This window comes from Vitis vinifera, chromosome 18, assembly GCF_030704535.1.
Source record: "Vitis vinifera cultivar Pinot Noir 40024 chromosome 18, ASM3070453v1".
NCBI lineage: Eukaryota > Viridiplantae > Streptophyta > Magnoliopsida > Vitales > Vitaceae > Vitis > Vitis vinifera.
Window position 1 is genome coordinate 27,700,001 of NC_081822.1, and position 16,631 is coordinate 27,716,631.

The 16,631-nt window shown below is 31.3% G+C and overlaps 1 protein-coding gene and 1 pseudogene across 1 annotated transcript; one reads left to right on the plus strand and one right to left on the minus strand.

Moving 5' to 3' along the window:
• Positions 1-677, plus strand: part of LOC132253150 (uncharacterized) — a 6,873-nt pseudogene extending 6,196 nt beyond the window's left edge.
• A 3,422-nt stretch (positions 678-4,099) lies between these two features.
• LOC109121570 (putative laccase-9) lies at positions 4,100-16,045 on the minus strand. The gene is made up of 12 exons (XM_019216261.2): positions 15,894-16,045; positions 15,506-15,657; positions 15,002-15,246; positions 14,781-14,909; positions 13,516-14,466; positions 13,249-13,374; positions 12,823-12,833; positions 6,359-6,510; positions 5,854-6,098; positions 5,633-5,761; positions 4,368-5,318; positions 4,100-4,230 (listed from the first exon to the last, which is right to left on the minus strand). The coding sequence occupies exons 1-12, from the start codon at positions 15,996-15,998 to the stop codon at positions 4,100-4,102; spliced, it is 3,327 nt and encodes a 1,108-aa protein (XP_019071806.2). The 5' UTR covers positions 15,999-16,045.
• Between the last annotated feature and the right edge of the window lie 586 nt (positions 16,046-16,631).

Below are 16,631 nucleotides of genomic sequence, written 5' to 3' on the forward strand. Positions count from 1 at the left end.
GGTTTTAATCCACTAACTTCTTTGGATTTGCTGCCTTTACCAGTTAATGAAATGACTAGTTTGGATGGTGAAAAGAAGGCCGAGATGGTGAAGAAACTCCTTGAAAGTGTACGAAAACATATAGAAAAGAAAAATGAGCAATATGCAACCAAAGCCAACAAGGGCCGCCGACAAGTCCTCTTTGAACCGGGTGATTGGGTTTGGGTGCATATGAGAAAAGAAAGATTTCCAACCCGTAGGCGGTCCAAGCTACATCCTAGAGGGGATGGTCCATTTCAAGTCCTTGAGAGAATCAATGATAATGCATACAAGTTGGATCTTCCAGGTGAGTATAACATTAGTGCTACAATTAATGTTTCTGATCTTTCTCCTTTTGATGTAGGTGACGATTCGAGGACGAATCCTTTTGAAGAGAGAGGGAATGATGAGAATCAACAAGCATTCAAGGATCCATTGCATGTTCTAGTTGGGCCTATTACTAAAGCAAGATCCAAGAAGATCAAAGAAGCACTTAATGGGCTAATTCAAGAGATTTGGACTGATTCTAACGCATGACATTCCAAGCTTGGCCCAAAGGAAGATGAAGGTGTAATAAATTTAATCCAAGCTATTGAGGGCTAATCTAGCTTGATTGGGGGTGATTTATGGCGTGGATTAATGACTGATTGACTTTCCAACTCCATATCAGTTAATAGACATTTTTCCTATTCTAGAGTTTCTAATTTCAGGCCAAATCTACCTTAATTTTAGGCTTTCATTATTTAGAATGTTTTTTTAGCTATTTTCCTATTTTGGATCTGCTAATTTCAGACCAAATCAACTTTTATTTAGGGTTTTAATATTTAGTAAGTTTTTTTGTCATGACATATAAATAGCATGCTCTCCTTGTAATAGGGCAGAATTTTGATTGAATAAAAAATCAGAAAATGTGAGGTTTTGCTCTTCTTTTGGTTCTTCAAGAAAACTTATCAGGGATTCTTCTTTGTGGTGTTCAAACTTTATACCTTCGGTTCTTGATTCCATTGTAATCATTGGGTCAAGGTCTGTTACTTATACTTTTGGTTCGCGTTTCACTTATAAACGTTGGGTCAGGGTTTTATAAAAAATATGTATTTTAGCTTTCTTAGGCAATTATTCCAATACTGTTTGTTGGGTCTCAAAGCGTGTCGATTGAGGTTCGCATAAACAAACCTTGACTTCTCAATAGCGTGCAAAAGACCCAATGCAATATCTCCTCCCCTTAGATCATTGATTCTAAAGGTACGAATCCAATTTCGATTCCAAGCTGCATAGAGATGATCTATGAAATTGTGGCTGGCATCTTCATCTTCATCCCAAAAGCTTAAGAAATCTTCATATCCGATGGACCAATAGAAGAAGAAGAAAAAGAAAAAGACACCCTTTGACGATCCATCCCAACGAGGTTCTTCTCAACATGTAAGAGTTCTTGATTTAGACTCTTCCAAATAACAAAAGTAATCTCCTCAATAACATGTGCCTCAGGCCTGTAAGTGGTAAAGCATGAGACATGTGCTGTGAGTCAACAATTTCAAATGCTATCAAACATGAAGAACATTTTATTATGCTTTTAGCTTTATTTAGAAAACTAGAATTATGGGCAAATAAAATGTGTTGAAGGGATAAGGTCGAACCACTTGGTTCACATATTCAAGAGTTTTCATTATGCCAACATATACATTAACGATGGAAACTGTTGTCCTTTAATCATCATTTCTGACCACCATCCCACACAAGAAGAGCAATCACCTCCCTTCTTAGATGATATTAGCCTTTATTTGAAACTTAACACACATTCATCACATCTATCATAAGATGATATTTGTATCATAAAAACTAAATAAAAAAATAAAAAAATCAAAGACTAGTTTTTTTTTTTTTTTAAGTCTCAATAAGAAATTGTAATAATCAGGTATTTTTTGTCACATGGAAATTAGGAGTTCAAAAATTTCCTAATAAAATAGTGGTTAAAAAGTCAAAAAGATAAAATTAAGTACACATGTTAGATTTGGATTAGTAAAATCCAAAGAACTTTAGTGGTCAAATAAATAAAAGCCCTTTTAAATATTAAAAAAAAACATTTTCTTATAAAAATTAATTAGGTGGATGGTAGGGTCAAATTTGGGATAGCTTCATATTTTTTGCTTTAACTGAAAATCAAAATCAAAATTAAAGTAATAATTTTTAAGGGGCAATGTTGATGTTGTAAAAGTTATATTAAACATGAAAAAACTTCTTATGTAAACAAAAATAGAATCATAAAATTCTTATAAGAAATAACATTTTTATGACTTCAATATGAAACCTTTTTTAAAAGTTATAAGTTTTAAAAAAAAATGATTAAATAGGTATAAAAACTTTTATTCAACATAATTTTTTTTTTTAACTCTCAAAAGTCAATTCCAAATAAAATTTAAATATAATTGAAAATCACTTTTAAAAATCCAAAAATTCACTTAAAAATAATTTCTGAACATTTCTTTTAATTTACGTTTAAATACTAAGTGATTCTTTTTAAAATCACTTATAATATCAAAATATTCTTTTATGGATATAATATTACAAATAAAAAAAAATTAATCACAATTAATTTATTTTTTAATTCATGAAATTTTATTTATTGTTATTTATTTATTTGGGATTTAATTCTTTACAATTATTTTTGAGTGTTTATAAAGTATAATTAGGTCATGCCCAAATTTATTCCTTTAACTCTATCTATTATGTATAGGTAGCGTGAAATTTTGGCCTCTCTGCACCTGCGCTTCTGACATTGTCATGCCACAACTACTAATGATCGAAGAAAATGAGACAATGGTAAATGATTATTCAGGACTCTAGAACTTTCCTGCCAACTTAATATATTGACTTGGACTTGGAGAGTTCGGTCAATTGCAGCAACTTAGTTAATTGGTAAGTGTCTTTTCTCTAAACCATAAATTCAAATGATCAACTCCTACGTTTTAATTTACAAAAATCAGTGATTTGTTTTATTATTTTAATTTAAGGAAGCAGGAAAGGGTTTACTTTAATGTAAAATAAAAAATAAAAAATGGGAGTTGAAAAGTAATCAAATCACTAAAAAACAGATTTGGAGTTTTTTGGTGTGGGGTTAAACTCAATTTGTATCGGTGATTTTTTTTTTTTTTTTTCCTTTTCATTTATCTTGGTGTAGATTTTGTGATATTGTTACTAAAATAGAAAGTAAAAACATAAATTATTTACAAATTATTTTAACTTTAGGAAAAAGCATTTATTTTAATTTAAAATAAATAAATAAATAATTGATTTTATGTCTCAACTGTATAAGAATTAATAAAAATTATATTATTTGCAAAATATTTTCAGATGTAAAAGTAAAAATTGAACAAACCATTTCATGAACTTTTTCACAAGTATCCATTTAGATCATAATCTAATTTTAAAATATTAGAATAAGTCAATTACTCTAAACTATATCATTTATAATTTCAAAAATTATTAATATGATTCCTAACCTTCTAGAATGAGAATAAAAATTGTCAAATCAAGATAATTTTAAACTATGCCATTTCAAACTTTTCTAATACAACATGATATTTTATCATGTGCAAAGAAATTGGAATGGCCAAAAGTTGTCAAATCAAGATATATCTATTGTGGACACGGCGTTGGGGAGCTTCTTAGCATTGTACTCGTCTATTTAATGAGCTGTTCATATTGAAATTAATTAAAGTTGAAACAGGAACACAACATCAAATTCCAATTCTCTTTTTCATAATCAAAGATAACATCAAATTCTACGACTTCCATGGTAAATCAAAGACTTTACAATGTTGTCAAATCAAAACAGGAACACAACATCAAATTCTCTTTTTCATAATCAAAGACTTCGGTGGCAAATTCCACCGTAGCATATCTCAAAGATTATTTAAATTCTATTATCTTTATAGACTTTTAACAATCCAAGAAATTGACGTTAATAATCCCAAACAATATTCTACGAATTTACATTATTCTTCTTATGAGTAGAAAATAAATCATGAAAGCTGAATAATACGAATATTCAATGAAATCTTTGGCATGTTATTTCTTTGCAACTTCAACATGGCGGCATGTCGGATGGAGGAGGTAGCATTTGAGCTTCTGGATGTTTACCATTTTTCACTAGGAATGCAGTTTCCATGCCCCAAGTCAAATGTTGTTCTACATGGCAGTGCATGAACCACACTCCTGCAATAGAGAAAATATATAACATTACACCTAACTTAATTGTAATATTAAGAAAAATTATTTCCTTGGTATGTAGGTTGGCAGTTTCAAGGTGCTTTATTTTTTTTTAATAAAGGACACAAGTGCTTGCAACATACCAGGGTTGGATGCCTTGAATCTGATTGTAGCCCAACCTTTCCTAGGAACAGAGATGGTATTCTGAAGGGGAGGATCCACCAGATTATAGCGCAAAGGGTCCCTATTTTCATCAAAATTCCCAAATCCCCATCCAACAACATAGAAACTGTGTCCATGGAGATGTATGGGGTGGGTTACCCCTGCAATCAAGTTTGTCCCTTGAAAAACAATCTCCACTGTGGAGTTATATTCGAGCACCCTTACTTCTGTTCCGGCGCTCGGTAACTGATAGAGTAATGGAAGATAATTAGCTGTAAAATCGAACACCAGTGGTGGAACGCTAGGAAATTTATCTCCATATACACCACTAATGTTATAATAGTAAGCTTCCAGTATGTCAACTGTAGGGGTATGGAAGCTTATATTGTTTATACTTGCGGCAGACCGCGTCCCATTGGCCCCTGAACATGAATTATTAATGCATGGGTACGAGTTTATAGAAATAGTGTAAAACAGTTTAGTGCTCATGCTCAATGGGACATTGCAAGGATGTTCCGCATCTGCTAAGCTTCGGAGGCTGGCCATGACCTGAACCGATGCATTTGTGTCATTGTATGCAGGAAGATGAGGCAAGGAAGGAGGTGAAGATGGAGTGTAGTATCCCCTGTACTGTACAATAGCTGTGGTGGTTGTGTTATCAAAAAAATTACTAGCTGTCGGGGCAACGGAATAAGTTCTAGCTGCCATGTAATAGTGATCCGGGCATTGGTTAGCTTCTAATAAGACATCGAAGGTTTGGCCAGGAAATATTGTGATATAATCTCGTGGCAATGGTTTCGTGTAGCTACCATCTGTTCCAACCACTGTCATTTTATGCTTAGCAATGGAGAAGAAGAGAGGCTCCTGCAAGGCAGCATTGATTATGCGAAGTAGATAGGTCTTTCCATGGTCCACCGTTAGCTTGAATGTGCCTGCAATTAGAAAGGGAAAGTTGTATACTTGTGACTAGCCAAAAGAGAAAGAAAAAGTTTCCATGAGGATCCACCAATTATGAAGTGATTGATTGATTAGGGGTGTAAATTTGGCTCCATAGTTCAAAATTATATCTGGACTAGCCTTTTCTCATGTGTTAAATCATGGCTCTACCATCCTCATAGCTATATTCCTCTTTCTTAGCATTAAGCTTTAAATATGTTGATGTTAATAAGAAAAAGTAATATGGTCAACATACAAGTAAATGAAATTGTGTACAATTTTAAAACGGGAAGTTAAACTTTATTAGTACCTGATTTTGAGCATGGAAGTAGATCACCGGGTTGTCCATTTATCAATAAAGAATCAGAGGCGTTGGCATCAGCTCCGGTTGCAAGCCCTTCATCTCGAACTGCATTCACATCACTCTTCCACCATTGTCCTGTATTTCAACAACTCCAATAATTTTAGATTTTGTTTTACAGGTTAATTCATAATATGTAAATTAACATTTAAAAGTAACAACACTTATACCTAATATGATGAGAAATTCTGCGTTAGGTTTGTGAAAAGGATACTTGGTTCCATTCTTGGGATAGACGATTATAGCTCCATGAACGGTGGCTCGGGTCCAGTCACTATGAGCATGCCACCATAAAGTGCCTTCCTCAAAGGAAAGGATGATCTTCTGACTAAACTTTGACCCTGGCTGAATTGGGCATTGTGTGATATACTCGGGACCATCTGTCCATGGATATCTAGGCATGTTCACCCCATGCCTGCAAAACAATAACTACACGTTAAAACTAGTACTTATTTTCGAACTAACAAAAGATGGCATGCATCAACATATTATCATAGTAACAAGTAGCATCAACTATATTTCAATAAAAACTAAAGCAAATAACCCTAAAGTATTGTTTTAAATTTGACTTTATTTGCAAAGCAATATATTGTAGCCCCCTCTTAGAAATAAAAGAATGTATGCCATCTAGGCATGCTGTCATCGCTCTTTCTCTAAGACATGCTCAAGACCTACCAGTGAATGGTGACATTTTCTTTTCCCCTATTATAAACGTCGACAATGATCGTCTCTCCTTTCATAGCATATATAGTTGGCCCCGGAAATTGTCCATTTACTGTTAAGATGTCCTTGGTGCTACAAAGCCTTGTATATGAAGCTTCTCTCACCTACAACCAATTAAAAGTTAACCACCAACCTCATCCCAAAAGATATATTACATGCATGAATAGTTGCATCGATCCATTCATGCAAGTGTATAACCCCTTAAAAATTGATAGCATGCATGAACGACTCAACGACACTAGGGTAAGGGGTCCTACAATGGAAAATGAGAGTCATACTACCCCCTAAATATTATGATCAGAAGGTGACGTTAAGGCCAGAATCATATATAGTCTTTACCACAAAAGTATGCCGATGGGTTGAAGATTGGCAATGGATGCCACCACCAAAAAGTTGAAATACTAAAATTTTTAAGAGGAAAACCTTCATGATCAGCCACATCTTCTTTGGAATAAAAGCCTCTTCTCTTTTCCTAAACACAACTCCTTCAATTTTCTTACTACTTTTGCTGTATGTCTTTCTTATATGATTCATTTATATAGTCATGATAATTCTCTCGGGATACAATACTTCCTCTCCACGTGTCAATATAAGAGGAAGTGATTTGAATGTGTATTGGTTCTTTGACCACTTCAATGAGCAGGACCACTAAATATAATAATGATATTTGATCACTTACCAAATTAAAATAAACCAAATGCGTGAAGAAAGCTAACAATTGTGAAAATTCCTTACAGGTTACTTACACGTTATTTTAGAATAAATTTAAAATATTCTTTCACAAGTCTTTTATTGATTATTTCAAGAAATGTTAATTAAGCCATGAAAATTTTGGCCTCGCATATAAACTGTTTTTCATAGACAACTCCTTTTAAGAATTATTTTAAAATTATTTTTTAAGATAATCAATAGTGTTGAACCGATGATTTTGGCAAACATGATTATTGTTTTCGTCTGGATGGGACAAAGTTGTTTCCCAATTTGGTATTTCAGAACCTTCCATAAAAAAAACACAAAAATATATTTTGTAAATAGTTGAAAATAGAATACCAACCCCTTGTATGTTGTGAATCACTTAAAACATCTATTGGGAGTCATAGTATTTTTTTTTTTCTCAATAAAAATAAATTTAATAATAATAATAATAATAATAATAATAAAATAATAATTATAGATTTTAAAAAATGTTTTTCAAAACAAATGTAGTCTATAATTTATTTGTTCCTATGGTATGTATATCTTGATTAAAATGGTTTTAGTTGGCTTACAAAAGCTATCATCCAAAAAAAAGTAAAATAAGAAATAGTTCAAACTTCCTTGTTTGGTTTATTGTATCATATACAAAGAAAAATCATTATATAAATAAATTATGGAAAGATTTATATATTTTTAAATTATTTATAAATATAAAAAATAATGAATAAATTTTAAGTCATGTAAAAATTTGATCAAGTTAATTTAAACTTTTTTTATTTTTTCACTTTTTTCTCACATTTTCTTTTAAAAATTTGGAATAAATTCCCTACTATTTGTGGAGCTTTAATATAATTTTTTTCTCCATATGATACATATTTATGCAATATTTGGTTAAATTATTTTGAATGTATATTTTTACCTTAACAAGAAACTTTTCTTGAAAATGAAGATTATTTTTGCCTTATTTTCAAAATTGTGTTTCTATTTTTTAAATATGAAAATTACTACTAAATGCATATGAACTAATATTAGAAAAATCACTTTTGATAGGGTTGAAAGAAAATAAGTTAATATTAAGTAGTTGAACATTTGCTCAGTTGAGAAGTGTTCACAAATTTCAAAAGTAATATTTGTAGGAAAATTTTGGATTAGTTTTTAGAATACCCAAGATCTAAAGAAGAAAAAAATAAAATAAAAATAAAATAAATAAAATAAAATAAAACCAAACAAACAATTATTTCACCATTTAATTCTTTACCCCAAGCCCTGAATGGAACCACACTAAAATCAAGAATCACTCTATTCCACAACACAAAGTATTTTACCTTCTTTTTTCAAAGAACTTTTCTTCCAAAGTTCTCTCAATCTTTCTTTTCCAAAGAAAAGTTTATTGGGGTGATTTTTGGGTAATTTCTAGTAGTTTCAACTCCCATAAAATGCTCTACCGTTGATCTCTTATTTGGTTGGATCGGGTTAGGTCACACCAATTTGGGTGCCCACCCAACTCCAATAATATTTAAGTATTTAATAAAGTAAATGATTAAATTACTATGAACACGTATAATGATCAAAACAAAAAAAAATTTACTCTTTTTTGTTTTAATATAAAATCCAACCTCTAATTGAACAAATCATTTACCATTTAAAAAAATATTCTTAATATATTCATTTTCTTTTTGTGTTTTTAAAGTTCATTTTTATTTTAACTAGATCAAATAATATTTGTATAATAATGCCTTTAATCTACATTTTTTATGAGTTATACCAAATAAACATCTCAACAAATATTATATAAGATGATCATTAATTTCATTATCTTCATTTTATTCATGTTATTCTTCTTTATCCAATGGATTTAATTATGAGTTGTAAAATGAACAAGGGCCTCTGTAGTTATAATCTCATCTAAAAAGTTGGGGAAGCTATCTCTACATTTGTGGTTCATGCATGAAATAAATTGTTTTTGTACTTCCATCATCAAAGATGCATGTATGTCTAAGAATGGCAAAAGAATCTGAGGTTGGGAAAAGAATGAAAAAAAATTTATGTTTTGTTTAATTCATTTCATTTTTTTCCTATTCTATATAAAAATTCAATATATATAACTTTTTAACTAATTTTAATTATATTTTTCTTTCATATTTTTTATAATAAATTAAAATTAAAAAAAAAACATTTTGAAATATTTCAACTATAAAAAGGTGGGCATAATTAATTTATAATCCTAGGATATCCTAACAACCTAACCTTAAAATTTTCTTAAATAAATAATCACTTCACTAGTCATATATTTTCTTATTCCACCATTTTGTGATTGGCACCATAGTATTTGTTATACTTCGAAGCATTTTGGTATGATTCTCATCTCATAATAAGTCATTTTTGAAGCAAACCCAACGTCCTTGATAGAAATCCCTCTTGCTAAATGAACCCAAGGTTTCTTATTTGCAAGTGTTAGTACATTAATTTGTATAGTTTAAGATTGATAATTTTGTTTCAATCATTTTGACTTAGGGATTTTTTAGATTATATCTCACTCTCCTTTAAAAACTCGAAGTTGTCGTGTGATCAACTAGAATAACAAAGGTAAGCATAGAAAGGTCTAAGAAAGACAAATTAGAGTTAATTAAGGTTGGTGCGAATGCCAAGTTCTTAAACTGAGTTAAATGTTTTTTAAAATAGTTTTAAAAAACTCCTAGAGAGTTCTAGTGCTACAGAGAACGCTTAAACGCCCCCTAGAGCACTCAAGTGTGATAGAATTCTCTACAATTCCGAAGCTTTGATTTTCCAACTTTTAAAAGCTTTATTTTGGGAAAATTCTAAATCTGATCCACCAGGATCTTGGCCCTATAAATATCTTGTCTAAAGAGGATTTTCTCTTTTTAATTATTATTTTCGTCATTATTATTATTTCATTTATTTATTTATTTTTAAAAAATTTCATCCTTCTACATAAATACGTGCATGATATCATACCCAACTAAAATAAACTTATGCTTTTGCCAGACAATATTTTATATAATCAGGAAAATCTTCTAGAATTTCTTTTATGGGAACCCATAACAAACCAATAAACAGACACCCCTGTAAATGAAGCTATTCAGAACCTGCGGCGTCAACCCCAAAAACTCCCTCACTGATATTTGACCTCCTATGCCATTAGGACACTAGGTTTGGCATGTTATGAAAAAATTTCATCCTTCAACAATTCTTCAAAATTTCGAATTCCAAATTTAATTTCCAATTTCAAAAATTCTAATATTCATGTTCATTTATTTAATTATTATTTTTGTTATTATTATTATTATTCTATTAATTTATTTATTTTTAAAATTCCATCTTTAAACAATTTTTCAAAATTCTGATTTTCAAATTTAATTTCTAATTTCCAAAATTCTAATTTTCACTTATTTATTTAATCATTATTATTATTTTTATTATTTTTATTTATTTATTTTTAAAATTTCATCTTTAGATAATTCTTCAAAATTTCGATTTCTAAATTTAGTTCTCAATTTATGAAATTTCAATTTTCGAATAATTTCCAAGATTCCAATTTTTATAATTTAATTTTCATAGTTTCTACTTCTCAAATAATTTTCAAAGTTCTAATTTCTTTCAAATTTAATATCCAAAATTCCAATTCATAAATTTAATTTCCAAAACTCTAATTCTCAAATAATTTGCTAATTTCTCTCAAGTTTAATTTTCAAAGTTCTAATTCCTTAGTTTAATTTTCAAAACTCTAATTCTCAAATAATTTTAAAAATTTTAATTTCTTTCAAATTTAATTTCCAAAATTCCAATTCTTAAATTTAATTTCCAAGACTCCAATTTTCAAATAAATTTCAAAAATCTAGTTTTATCTCGAACAGTTTTAATTCCACTATGGTTTTCAAATAACCTTCTGTTTCTTTTGATTTTATATAAGTAAGAATGAATTTTTCATAATTCCGAAATAATGAAATTTGTCAAATTAATTCATGCAAGATAAATTGGGCTTTGTTGGGAGACCCAACATCAAAGAAGTTTTACTTAAAATAAAAATGAACTTGAGTAAAATGTCATGTGTGCCATAAGTGATTTTATATTCTATTTGGTGATGCATGTGATATATTTTACATTCATTCTTGTGCACTAACCCCATTTCATGATAGCGCATTATTCGCTTGCTGCCAAGGTACGCACCCGCTCTCACTTTAAATACTAAGTGATTCTTTTTAAAATCATTTATAATGTCAAAATATTTTTTTATGGATAAAAATCAATGTTTTCAGAACCAGACCAGGTATTGAACTAAAAAAGTTACCAGTTCATTGGTCGGACCGGTGGTTGAATTGCGGTCGAAGTGATGACGTCATAAATATATATTTTATATTTTATTAAAAATAAATAATATTTATAATATTATTTATTCATTTTTATATAAATGTATTAATGGTTTAAATTTATTAAACAAAATATATACAATATTTAAATATGAAAATATATTCAAAATGGTAAATAAAAAAAAAGTTGTATTTTAATATGAAAACAAATTGAAAATGAAAAAAAAAACATATGTGATTTATATATATATATTATTTTTTTAAATAGGCTATTTATATATTTTTTTGTTAAAAAATAACACAAACAAGGATGAAGTATAGTGGAGTAGTCATGCTCGTTATAGCTTGTAGGAAAAATGTTGTTTTTTGCTTTTAAATCCCTTTACCTTATCCCACATCGGAAGTAAAAGGGAAAATAAAGTGCTTTATTGTTATTTATTTTGTGGGATTTAATTCTTTCCAATTATTTTTGAGTGTTTATAAAGTATTATTAGGTCATGCCCAAATTTATTCCTTGAACTCTATCTATTAGGAATAGATAGCGTGAAATTTTGGCCTCTCTCCACCTATCTTCGCTTCTGACATTGTCGTGCACTGCTTCATCAACTTTAGGTAATGCCCAAATTTATTCCTTTAACTCTATCTATTAGGTATAGGTAGTGTGAAATTTTGGCCTCTCTCCACCTTTCTTCGCTTCCGCAACTCTAGCCACAACTACTAATGATGGAAGAAATGAGACAATGGTCAATGAATAATTTATTTAATTTATTTCTTAATTCAATAGCATTGGAATGCCAGCTGGAATATTCCAAGTCCAAAAAACCAAAGTTTAATTATTTGACTTTACAACTTTCCTACCAACTTAATTTATAGACTGGACTTGGAGAGTTCGGTCAATTGCAGCAACTTAGTTAATTGGTAAGTCTTTTCTCTAAACCATAAATTCAAGTGTTTCAATTTACAAAAATCAGTAATTTGTTTTATTATTTTAAATTTAAGGAAGCAGGAAAGGGTTTACTTTAATGTAAAATAAAAAAAATAAAAAATAAAAAGTGGGAGTTGACAAGTAATCAAATCGCTAAAAAACAGATTTGGAGTTTCTTTCGGTGAGGGGTTAAACACAATTTATGATCGGTGATTTTTTTTTTTTTTTTTGTTTTCCTTTTCCTTTATCTTGGTGTAGATTTTGTGATATTGTTATTAAAATAGAAGGTAAAAATATAAATTATATACAAATTATTTTAACTTTAGGAAAAAAAAAAATTATTTTAATTTAAAATAAATAAATAAATAAATAAATAAAAACTGACTTTATCTCAACTGTATAGGACTTTATAAAAATTATATTATTTGCAAAATATCTTTATATGTAAAAGTACAAATTAAACAAACCGTTTCATGACCTTTTTCACAAGTTTCCCTTTAGATCATAGTCTAATTTTAAAATAGTAGAATAAGTCAATTACTCTAAACTATATTATTTATAATTTTAAAAATTATTAATATGAATTGGAATAAAAATTGTCAAATCAAGATAATTTTAAACTATCCCATTTAATGAGTTGTTCATATTGAAATTAATTAAGGTTGAAATAGTAACACAACATCAAATTCTCTTTTTCATAATCAAAGACTTTTGTGGCAAATTCCCTTATCTTTATAGACGGTTAACAATCCAAGAAATTGACATTAATAATCTTAGACACAATATTCTACGACTTTACATTATTCTTCTTATGAGCATAAAATAAATCATGAAAGCTAAATAATACAATATTCAATGAAATCTTTGGCATGTTATTTCTTTGCAGCTTCAACATGGCGGCATGTCGGATGGAGGAGGCAACATTTGAGCTTCTGGGTGTTTACCATTTTTCACTATGAACGCAGTTTCCATGCCCCAACTTTGATGGCGTTCTATATGGCAATGCATGAACCACACTCCTGTAACAGGGAAAACACACAACATTACACCTAACTTAATTGTAATACTAAGAAAAATTATTTCCTTGGTTTGTAGGTTGGCAATTTCAAGGGTTTATTCATTTATTTTTTTAATAGAGGACATGAGTGCTTGCAACATACCAGGGTTGGATGCCTTGAATCTGATTGTAGCCCAACCATTCCTAGGAACATAGATGGTATTCTGATGGGGAGGATCCACCAGATTGTAGCGCAAAGGATCCTTATTTTCATCAAAATTCCCAAGTCCCCACCCAACAACATAGAAACTGTGTCCATGGAGATGAATAGGGTGGGTTGTCCCTCCAACCAAGTTTGTCCCTTGAAAAACAATCTCCACTGTGGAGTTATACTCGAGCACCCTTACTTCTGTTCCGGTGCTCGGCAACTGATAGAGTAATGGAAGATAATCACCTGTAAAATCAAACACCTGTGGTGGAACGCTAGGAAATTTATCTCCATATACACCACTGATGTTATAATAGTAAGCTTCCAGTATGTCAATTGTAGGGGTATGGAAGCTTATGTTGTTTATACTTGAAGCGGACCGTGTCCCATTGACCCCTGAACATGAATCATTAATGCATGGGTACGAGTTTAAAGAAACGGTGTAAAATAGGTTAGTGCTCGTGCTCAATGGGACATTGCAAGGATGTTCCGCATCTACTAAGCTTCGGAGGTTGGCCATAACCTGAAGCGTTGCATTTGTGTCATTGTATGCAGGTAAGTGAGGCAAGAAGGGAGGTGAAGATGGAGTGTAGTATCCCCTGTATTGTACAATAGCTGTGGTGGTTGTGTTATCATAAATATTAAGACCTGTCGGGGCTTCAGAATAAGTTATAGCCGCCATGTAATAGTGATCCGGGCGTTGGTTAGCTTCTAGTAAGACATCGAAGGTTTGGCCAGGAAATATTGTGATATAATCTTGTGTCAATGGTTTTGTGTAGCTACCATCTGTTCCAACCACTGTCATTTTATGCTTGGCAATGGAGAAAAAAAGAGGCTCGTGCAAGGCAGCATTGATTATGCGAAGTAGATAGGTATTTCCATGATCCACCGTTATCTTGAATGTGCCTGCAATTAGAAAGGGAAAGTTGTATACTTATGACTAGCCAAAAGAAAAAGAAAAAGTTTCCATGAGGATCCACCAATTATGAAGTGATTGATTGATTAAGGGTGTAAATTTGGCTCCATTGTTCAAAATTATATTATGACTAGCCTTTTCTCATGTGTTAAATCATGGCTCTACCATCCTCATAGCTATATTCATCTTTCTTAGTATTAAGCTTTAAATATGTTGATGTTAATAAGAAAAAGTAATATGGTCAATATACAAGAAAATGAAATCATGTACAATTTTAAAATGAGAAGTTAAACTTAATTTGTACCTGATTTTGAGCATGGAAGTAGATCACCAGGTTGTCCATTTATCAATAAAGAATTAGAGGCATTGACATCAGCTCCGCTTGCAAGCACATCATCTCGAACCACATTCACATCACTCTTCCACCATTGTCCTGCATTTCAACAACTCCAATAATTTTAGATTTTGTTTTACGGGTTAATTCATAATATGTAAATTAACATTTAAAAGTAACAACACTTATACCTAATATGATGAGAAATTCTGCGTTAGGTTTGTGAAAAGGATACTTGGTTCCATTCTTGGGATAGACAATTATAGCTCCATGAACGGTGGCTCGGGTCCAATCACTGTGAGCATGCCACCATAAAGTGCCTTCCTCAGAGGAAAGGATGATCTTCTGACTAAACTTTGACCCGGGCTGAATTGGGCATTGTGTGATATACTCGGGACCATCTGTCCATGGATATCTAGGCATGTTCACGCCATGCCTGCAAAACAATAACTACACGTTAAAACTAGTACTTATTTTCGAACTAACAAAAGATGGCATGCAACAACACATTATCATAGTAACACGCAACATCAACTGTATTTCAATGGAATTGAACCAAATAACCCTAAAGTAATGTTTTAAATTTGACTTTGTTTGCAAAGCAATATATTGCAGCCCCATCTTAAAAACAAAAGAATGTATGCCATGTAGGCATGCTGCCACCGCTCTTTCTCTAAGACATGTTCAGGACCTACCAGTGAATGGTGACATTTTCTTTTCCCCTATTATAAACGTCGACAATGATCGTCTCTCCTTTCATAGCATGTATAGTTGGTCCCGGAAATTGTCCATTTACTGTTAAGATGTCCTTGGTACTACAAAGCCTTGTATATGAAGCTTCCCTCACCTGCAACCAATTAAAAGTTAACCATGCAACCTCATCCCAAAAGAAAGATTACATGCATGAAGAGTTGCATTGATCCATTTATGTAAGTGTATAACCAATTAGAAATTGATACCGTGCATGAACAACTCAACGACACTAGGGTAAGGGGTCCTATAGTAGAAAATGAGAGTCATATTGCTCCCTAAATATTATGATCAAAAGGTGGCATTAAGGTCAGAATCATATAAAGTATTTACCACAAAAGTATGCCGACGGATTGAAGCTTGGCAACGGATGTCACCACCAAAAAGTTGAAACACTAAAATTTGCAAGAGGAAAACCTTCATGATCAGCCACATCATCTTTGGAATAAAAGCCTCTTCTCTTGTCCTCAACAGAACTCCTTCAATCTTCTTACTCCTTTTGATGTGTTTCTTTCATATATATGATTCATTATATAGTCATGATAATTCTGTCGGGATACCATTCTTCCTCTCCACGTTTCAATATAAGAGAAAGTGATTTGAATGTGTATTGGCCTTTAATGTTCTTTGACCACTTCAATGAGCAGGTTACGTACACGTTATTTTAGAATAAATTTCTTACAGGTTACGTACAGATTAGTTAAGACATGAAAATTTTGTTCTGAACGTGGAAAATGATGGGGACAAACCTGTGGACGACGAGCTGAGTGACCTCAGGCTTGGTTCTGAACTATTAGCTCAAGAAACGTGGCCTATTTGTCAGCAAGCAATTAATTTAGGCCCATAAAATAAAACTCAATGGGTTGTTAAGGCATGAGTTATGGTGTCCAGGCGGGTTGGTATATTAAATATGATTAATGTCAAAAACCTTAAAACGGGTCATCCATGATCACCGTCTAATGATGTAATAATCAAGGATGATATTGGGTCATCCAGAATCAACTAGAGAACCCACCAAGTCAGAGCAGCCCCCACAAGCTGAGAAGATTTTTTCCATCTCTTACCATTTTA

Excerpts from the sequence above, each read along its gene's own strand:
- LOC109121570 (XM_019216261.2), bottom strand. The coding sequence starts at position 15,998 with ATGATGTGGCTGATCATGAAGGTTTTCCTCTTGCAAATTTTAGTGTTT. Across the intron at positions 5,762-5,853 it reads AGAATTTCTCATCATATTAG|GACAATGGTGGAAGAGTGAT; the intron begins GTATAAGTGTTG and ends GTTGAAATACAG. Across the intron at positions 5,319-5,632 it reads ACTTCCATGCTCAAAATCAG|GCACATTCAAGCTAACGGTG; the intron begins GTACTAATAAAG and ends TTCTAATTGCAG.